The 8,850-nt window shown below is 50.0% G+C and overlaps 1 protein-coding gene across 1 annotated transcript; it reads left to right on the top strand.

Annotated features, from left to right (window-relative positions):
- Nucleotides 1-240: 240 nt before the first annotated feature.
- Nucleotides 241-1,862, top strand: LOC100382042 (putative D-mannose binding lectin domain related protein). Its single transcript, NM_001174807.2, has one exon. It carries the CDS (start codon nucleotides 292-294, stop codon nucleotides 1,693-1,695), a length of 1,404 nt encoding a protein of 467 aa, NP_001168278.1. The 5' UTR covers nucleotides 241-291; the 3' UTR covers nucleotides 1,696-1,862.
- The last annotated feature ends 6,988 nt before the right edge of the window (nucleotides 1,863-8,850 follow it).

Here is an 8,850-nt window from a genome sequence, read left to right as displayed (position 1 = left end):
GGGAGACGCCATGCCATGCTTCCTTTCCTTCCCGCGTCCTCCCCGATCTCGGACGACGACGGTGCCAACCAAACCAACCAGCGGCTTCCCCCCTTCTCGGTGTGCGTGGCGCTCGCAGTTGCAGACTCGCAGTCGCACCGACACCGCGAATCCCGCCCGTCGCGCGGTGCTCCTGCATGCTCATGCTCTGCTATAAAACACGTCCCATCAGTCCATCACCCATCGCCACGCATATCCTCACGTCAAACTTCTTTACCAACTCCTCCCCCCGTGCCCGTCCAGTTTGCGACGATGCTACAGCTCGCCCTCGCCCTCTGCGTCCTCACCGCCGGCGGCGTCGTCCGCGCGCAGCCGTTCGACTACCCGACGGCGAAGCCCTCGACGACGTGGGCCAACACGGACGCCTCGCTCCCGCACCACGTCACCTACGCCGACGGCTCCGTGGCGCGCGCCGCGCTGCTGCGGCTCAACCCGGCGGGGTACGGCCCGTCCTACGCCTTCGGCTTCTTCTGCACCAACCACCTCGCGCCGCTCTGCGCCGAGTTCCTCCTCGGCGTGGCCGTCGTCTACTGCAACAGCGGCGGGCTCATGACCTCCGTCGTGGCGGGCATCCCGCAGGTCGTCTGGTCCGCCAACCGCGGCAGCCCCGTCGGGGAGGGCGCCGCCGCGGAGCTCACGGCCGCGGGCGACCTCGTGCTCCGCTCCGCCCAGGGCGCCGTCGTCTGGTCCGCCGCGGGCACCGCGGGCCGCTCCGTCGCCGCCATGGCCGTCGCCCGCGACGGCAACCTGCTGCTCCTCGACGCGCGCAACAACACGGTGTGGCAGTCGTTCGACCACCCCACCGACGCGCTGCTCGTCGGCCAGTCGCTGCGCCCCGGCGCGCGCCTCGTCGCCAATTCCTCCGCCGCCAACTGGTCCCCGAGCCGGCTCTACCTGACCGTCGCCGCCGACGACGACAGCCTCAGCGCCTACGTCGACGCCGAGCCGCCGCAGCGGTACTACCGCCTGGGATTCAGCGGCGGCGGCGGCGGCGGCGGAGCCTACGCGACGTACACCAACGGCAGCCTCGCCGTGTTCGCTGCTGCGGCGCCTGCTCCCACGCCGCTGGCCACCATCCAGCTCCCCGCCGTCGGCGCCGGTACGGTGCAGTACATGCGGCTGGAGCACGACGGCCACCTCCGGGTGTACGAGTGGAGCTCCGCGGGGTGGGCGCCGGTGTTCGACGTCCTGCGCCTCTTCCCGGACGACTGCGCGTTCCCGACGGTGTGCGGCGCCTACGGCGTGTGCACGGACATGCAGTGTAGCTGCCCCGACGCGGCCAACTTCCGGGCGGTGGACTTCCGGAGGCCCAACCGCGGCTGCGTCACGGTGGCGCCGGTTGCCGGCTGCGGCGGTTCGCACCCCCCGGCGCGGCTGGTGTCGCTGCCCGGGCTGGCCTACTTCAACGACCCCGCCACCAGCCTCAGGGCGCTGGAGAGGGTGAGCGACGCCGCGTGCAGGAAGGCGTGCCTGGACGACTGCGCCTGCGCGGCGGCGCAGTTCGTCTACGGCACCGACGCCGGCGACGGCTTCTGCTACCTGCAGTCGGAGGTGCTGTCGCTGGAGACGTCGCGGCCGGAGGTGGTGCACTACAACTCCACCATGCATCTCAAGGTGCGGGCCACGCGGCGTCCGTCACCGTCAGCCAGATTTTAGTTGGATTGGACCACTCACAAGGACAAGGTCACACACAGCCACACAGAGCAGTACACCACTTCTATATTATCAGTCTGTTGTCTTCCAATTTTTTTTGTATCAGTCTACAGTCCAAACACTTGTTGATCCACCGATGTCAAAATGAAGTCCTTTTCTTTTTCTGTGTCTGTTATATTCTTAGTGCGAGTTGAAAATGACAACGTGCAGAAATGACAGAATAAAAGTCGTTCTAATGCACAACTGTTGACTTAAAGTTGTCCGTGTCAGATTGTAAAATATGGGATTTACACGTTACCACAATACACTGGTTACAAAGTAAAATTTTAAATAGTGGATTCAATATGGAATAGAATAGGATAGCTGTTGCATCGCAAGGCATAGCCCAAAATAACTCATAATATATGTAAAATTTCTAGCATGGTCCAAAATTCATGAAATTTAGATTTTTGGACTCTAATCAATATGATTCACACTTTTGCCATTTATAACATTGATTTTTGTAAAAATAGAACTCAAAACATGTCATATTTGATTTCAATGTCGTTTTGAACATTTTGATCTTTTGTGCGTACGTACACATACAAAAGGCAGAAGGGCAGTGAAGGGTAGAGATGTACAAAATAATATTGAAACCAAGTGCGACATTTTTAGCCCTATTTTTTGTGAAGCCAATGTTAAGAATGGTAAAAGTGCGAAACGTATTGTTGGAGTCCCAAAAATCCAATTTTCTTCTAAAGCGCTAGTTATTTTTTAAACTTTTTGTTGGCTCAGCTAGACATCTAAGAGCATCTCAAACATATCACAATACTCCTAATCCCAATCCTTGATTTAGGGGGGGGAATAAAAACAATCATCGAATAGAACCCTATCAGGTGCCCCATCTTTCCGCACGCGTAAAAACTTCCCTACTGTGTGGAAATTTTCGCATACGCCTGTCCTCCCAAACCATCATTTTCACCATCCTAGACGCAATGCTCGCCATCCCCTCAGCTTTCCTCTAAGACGTCGAGTAAGTAGTACGATGTTCGATAGGGAGCGCAGCACAGACGAGGTCGAGCCGTGAGCCATCGAGCATTGCGTCTAGGATGGCTCACAGTACGATGGCACCACCAAAGAAGGGACATACCTGCTTGGTTATAGCAGTACGAGGAGCGCAGCAGAGTGGCGATGACTGCTGCGTGATCGAGGTGGACCTACATTGATGGATGATGGTGCCGACCACGTGGTGGGCTGTGTGTGGGCGACGCACGAGTCCTTGCACCATCGTGCCCATGGAGACCAGCTACAGATATTTTTTAAGTAAAATTAAAGGGAGATTGTTGGTTTCGGTTCAAGGACAAACATTATAGGTGTATCGTTTGGTGGTGCTCTCTGCGACGACGGGCTGGACGGTCCACGACCTCGCTGCAGGAGCGACTCCTTCCCTACATCGCTCCGAACGGTCCACGCTTTGGGAAGGATGGTCCGCGATAGCGTAGGGTCGTCTTTCTCTTCGCGGTAACCTAGATCTCACCCATGGTGGAGAGATCTTAGGGTGCTCCGAGGTCGGCAGGCCACCGGGGTGTCTCCATACGATGTAGAGTCGTCCAGGAAGAGACCTAAAGACATTCAAACTCTTAGTAGATGACTAGGCTCGTCAGGGTAAGATCTTATGGTCGTCTTGGGGTGGGTATGCCACCTGAAAGGGAATTAGGCTTACACCTAGTCCCTAATAAATTTTGGTGGTTGAATTGCCCAACACAAATAATTGGACTAACTAGTTTGCTGTAGTGTATAAGTTATACAGGTGCAAAAGGTTCACACTTAGCCAATAAAAAGACCAAGTATTGGGTTCAACAAAAGAGCAAAGGGGCAACCGAAGGCACCTCTGGTCTGGCGCACCAGACTGTCCGGTGTGCCACCGGACATGTCCGGTGCACCAGAGGACTCCAGCACAAACTCGTCGCCTTCGGGAAAATCCAGAGGCAACTCCACTATAATTCACCAGACTGTCCGGTGTACACCGGACAGTGTCCGGTGCTCTAAGGAAGAGCGGCCTCAGGAACTCGCCAGCGTCGGGAAACTGCAATGGCTGCTCCGCTATAATTCACCGGACATGTCCGGTGTACACCGGACTGTCCGGTGTAACTGCGGGGCAACGGCTACGACGGCGCCAACGGCTACCTGCAGCGCATTTATTGCGCGCCAGCGCGCGCAGAAGTCAGGAACGCCCATACTGGCGCACCGGACACTCTACAGTACATGTCCGGTGCGCCACCGGACATCCAGGCGGGCCCAAAAGACAGAGCTCCAACGGTCGAATCCCAACGGCTTTGGTGACGTGGCTGGCGCACCGGACATGTCCGGTGTGCACCGGACTGTCCGGTGCACCATGCGACAGACAGCCCCACCAAACGGCTAGTTTGGTGGTTGGGGCTATAAATCCCCCAACCACCCCACATTCAAGTCATCCAAGTTTTCCCACTTCAACTACTTACAAGAGCTCTAGCATTCAATTTAGACACACCAAAGTGATCAAATCCTCTCCAAACTCCACACAACGCCATAGTGATTAGTGAGAGAGATTTGCTTGTGTTCTTTCGAGCTCTTGCGCTTGGATTGCTTTCTTCCTTCTTTGATTCTTCATTGCGATCAAACTCACTTGTAATTGAGGCAAGAGACACCAATCTTGTGGTGGTCCTTGTGGGAACTTTGTGTTCCAAGTGATTGAGAAGAAAAGCTCACTCGGTCCGAGGGACCGTTTGAGAGAGGGTAAGGGTTGAAAGAGACCCGGCCTTTGTGGCCTCCTCAACGGGGAGTAGGTTTGCGAGAACCGAACCTCGGTAAAACAAATCCATGTGTCACACTCCTTATTCGCTTGCGATTTGTTTTGCGCCCTCTCTCTCGGACTCATTATTATTTCTAACGCTAACTCGGCTTGTAGTTGTGATTAATTTTGTGAATTTCAGTTTCACCCTATTCACCCCCCTCTAGGCGACTATCAATTGGTATCAGAGCCCGGTGCTTCATTAGAGCCTAACCGCTCGAAGTGATGTTGGGAGATCACACCAAGAGGGAGATGGAGACCGGCGACAAGCCCACTACGAGCCACGGGAGCACTTCATCGGAAGAGTCCCGCACCAAGAGGAAGGAGAAGAAGAAGGACTCCTCCAAACGGAAGGAGAAAAGATCTTCTTCTTCACACCACAAAGAGAAGAAGGAAAAATCCTCTTCCCACAAGCCGCATCGGAGTGGGGACAAGAAAAAGAAGATGAGGAAGGTGGTCTACTACGAGACCGATTCTTCATCGACATCCACCTCCGGCTCCGACGCGGCGTTCGTCACTTCTAAGCGCCAAGAGCGCAAGAAGTATAGTAAGATCCCCTTACGCTACCCTCGCGTTCCTAAACATACACCTTTGCTTTCCGTCCCATTAGGCAAACCACCAACGTTTGATGGTGAAGACTATGCTAGGTGGAGTGATTTAATGCGATTTCATCTAACCTCACTCCACAAAAGTATATGGGATGTTGTTGAGTTTGGTGTACAGGTACCATCCGTAGGGGATGAAGATTATGATGTGGATGAAGTGGCCCAAATCGAGCACTTCAATTCTCAAGCCACAACCATTCTCCTCGCCTCTCTAAGTAGAGAGGAATATAACAAGGTGCAAGGATTGAAGAATGCGAAGGAGATTTGGGACTTACTCAAGACCGCGCACGAAGGTGATGAACTCACCAAGATCACCAAGCGGGAAGTGATCGAGGGGGAGCTCAGTCGCTTCCGTCTTCGCCAAGGAGAGGAGCCACAAGGTATGTACAACCGGCTCAAAACCTTGATGAACCAAGTGCGCAACCTCGGGAGCAAGAAATGGGATGACCACGAGGTGGTTAAGGTTATTTTAGGATCACTTATTTTCCTTAACCCTACTCAAGTACAATTAATTCGTGGCAACCCAAGATATACACTAATGACTCCCGAGGAAGTAATCGGGAATTTTGTGAGCTTTGAATGTATGATTAAAGGCTCAAGGAAGATCAACGAGCTTGACGAACCCTCCACGTCCGAAGCACAACCGGTGGCATTTAAGGCGACGGAGGAGAAGAAGGAGTCTACACCAAGTAGACAACCAATTGACGCCTCCAAGCTCGACAATGAGGATATGGCTTTAATCATCAAAAGCTTTCGTCAAATCCTCAAGCAACGGAAGGGGAAGGATTACAAATCCCGTTCCAAGAAGGTTTGCTACAAGTGTGGTAAGCCCGGTCACTTTATTGCTAAATGTCCATTATCAAGTGACAGTGACAGGGATAACGACAAGAAGGGCAAGAGGAGAGAAAAGAAGAGGTACCACAAGAGGAAGGGCGGCGATGCCCACGTGTGCCGCGAGTGGGACTCCGACGAGAGCTCCACCGACTCCTCCGACGACGACGAGGACGCCGCCAACATCGCCGTCACCAAGGGACTCCTTTTCCCCAACATCGGCCACAAGTGCCTCATGGCAAAGGACGGCAAAAAGAAGAAGGTTAAATCTAAATCCTCCACTAAATATGAGTCTTCTAGTGATGAAAATGCTAGTGATGAGGAGGATAACTTGCGTACCCTTCTTGCCAACCTTAACATGGAACAAAAGGAAAAATTAAATGAATTAATTAATGCTATTCATGAAAAGGATGACCTTTTGGATTCCCAAGAGGACTTCCTAATTAAGGAAAACAAGAAACATGTTAAGGTTAAAAATGCTTATGCTCTAGAAATAGAAAAATGTCAAAAACTATCTAGTGAGCTAAGCACTTGCCATGACACTATTACCAACCTTAGAAATGAAAATGCTAAATTAATTGCTAAGGTTGATTCTCATGTTTGTAATATTTCAACTTCCAATCCTAGAGATGATAATGTTGATTTACTTGCTAGGATTGATGAGTTGAATATTTCTCTTGCTATCCTTAGAGTAGAAAATGAAAATTTGATTGCTAAGGTTAAAGATATTGATGTTTGCAATGTTACTATTTCTAACCTTAGAAGTGAGAATGATATATTACATGCTAAGGTTGTAGAATTAAAATATTGCAAACCCTCTACATCTAATGTTGAGCATGTTTCTATTTGCACTAGATGTAAAGATGTTGATATTGATGCTATTCATGATCATGTGGCTTTAATTAAACAACAAAATGATCATATAGCATTATTAGATGCTAAAATTGCCGAGCATAACTTAGAAAATGAAAAGTTTAAATTTGCTAGAAGTATGCTCTATAATGGGAGACGCCCTGGCATCAAGGATGGCATTGGCTACCAAAGGGGAGACAATGTCAAACTTAGTGCCCCTCCTAAAAGATTGTCTAATTTTATTAAGGGCAAGGCTCCCATGCCTCAGGATAACGAGGGTTACATTTTGTACCCTGCCGGTTATCCCGAGAGCAAAATTAGGAGAACTCATTCTAGGAAGTCTCACTCTGGCCCTAATCATGCTTTTATGTATAAGGGTGAGACATCTAGCTCTAGGCAACCAACCCATGTCAAGTTGCCTAAGAAGAAAACTCCTAATGCATCAAATGATCATGGCATTTCATTTAAAACTTTTGATGCATCTTATGTGCTTACTAACAAATCCGGCAAGGTAGTTGCCAAGTTTGTTGGGAGCAAACACAAGGGCTCCAAGACTTGTGTTTGGGTACCCAAAGTTCTTGTTTCTAATGCCAAAGAACCCAAAACCGTTTGGGTACCTAAAGTCAAGAACTAAACTTGTTTTGTAGGTTTATGCATCCGGGGGCTCAAGTTGGATCATCGATAGCGGGTGCACAAACCACATGACAGGGGAGAAGAAGATGTTCTCCTCCTACGAGAAAAACCAAGATCCCCAACGAGCTATCACATTCGGGGATGGAAACCAAGGTTTGGTCAAAGTTTTGGGTAAAATAGCTATATCTCCTGACCATTCCATTTCCAATGTTTTTCTTGTAGATTCTTTAGATTACAATTTGCTTTCCGTTTCGCAGTTATGTCAAATGGGCTACAACTGTCTATTTACTGATGTAGGTGTCACTGTCTTTAGAAGAAGTGATGATTCAATAGCATTTAAGGGAGTGTTAGAGGGTCAGCTATACTTGGTAGATTTTGATAGAGCTGAACTCGACACTTGCTTAATTGCTAAGACTAACATGGGTTGGCTCTGGCACCGCCGACTAGCACATGTTGGAATGAAGAATCTTCATAAGCTTCTAAAGGGAGAACACATTTTAGGATTAACAAATGTTCATTTTGAGAAAGACAGGATTTGTAGCGCATGCCAAGCCGGGAAGCAAGTTGGCACTCATCATCCACACAAGAACATCATGACAAGTGACAGGCCACTGGAGCTCCTACACATGGATTTATTCGGCCCGATCGCTTACATAAGCATCGGCGGGAGTAAGTATTGTCTAGTTATTGTGGATGATTATTCTCGCTTCACTTGGGTGTTCTTTTTGCAGGAAAAATCCCATACCCAAGAGACCTTAAAGGGATTCTTGAGACGGGCTCAAAATGAGTTCGACTTAAGGATCAAGAAAATTAGAAGCGACAACGGGACGAAGTTCAAGAACTCACAAATAGAAGGCTTCCTTGAGGAGGAGGGCATCAAGCATGAGTTCTCTTCTCTCTACACTCCACAACAAAATGGTGTAGTGGAGAGGAAGAATCGAACTCTATTGGACATGGCAAGAACCATGCTTGATGAGTACAAGACACCGGATCAGTTTTGGGCCGAGGCGGTCAACACCGCCTGCTACGCCATCAACCGGTTATACCTACACCGAATCCTCGAGAAGTCATCCTATGAACTCCTAGCCGGTAAAAAGCCCAATATTTCATATTTTAGAGTTTTTGGTAGCAAATGCTTTATTCTTGTTAAAAGAGGTAGAAAATCTAAATTTGCTCCTAAAACTGTAGAAGGCTTTTTACTAGGATATGATTCAAACACAAGGGCATATAGAGTCTTTAACAAGTCCTCAGGACTAGTTGAAGTTTCTTGTGACGTTGTGTTTGATGAGACTAACGGCTCTCAAGTAGAGCAAGTTGATCTTGTTGAGATAGGTGAAGAACAGGCTCCGTGCATCGCGCTAAGGAACATGTCCATTGGGGATGTGTGCCCTAAGGAATCCGAAGAGCCTCCACATGCACAAGATCAAC

The sequence above is a fragment of the Zea mays genome, chromosome 8 (assembly GCF_902167145.1).
Source record: "Zea mays cultivar B73 chromosome 8, Zm-B73-REFERENCE-NAM-5.0, whole genome shotgun sequence".
NCBI classification, from domain to species: Eukaryota; Viridiplantae; Streptophyta; class Magnoliopsida; order Poales; family Poaceae; genus Zea; species Zea mays.
The sequence above is the reverse complement of the archived record's forward strand: the minus strand, read 5'-3'. Positions and strand labels throughout refer to the sequence as shown.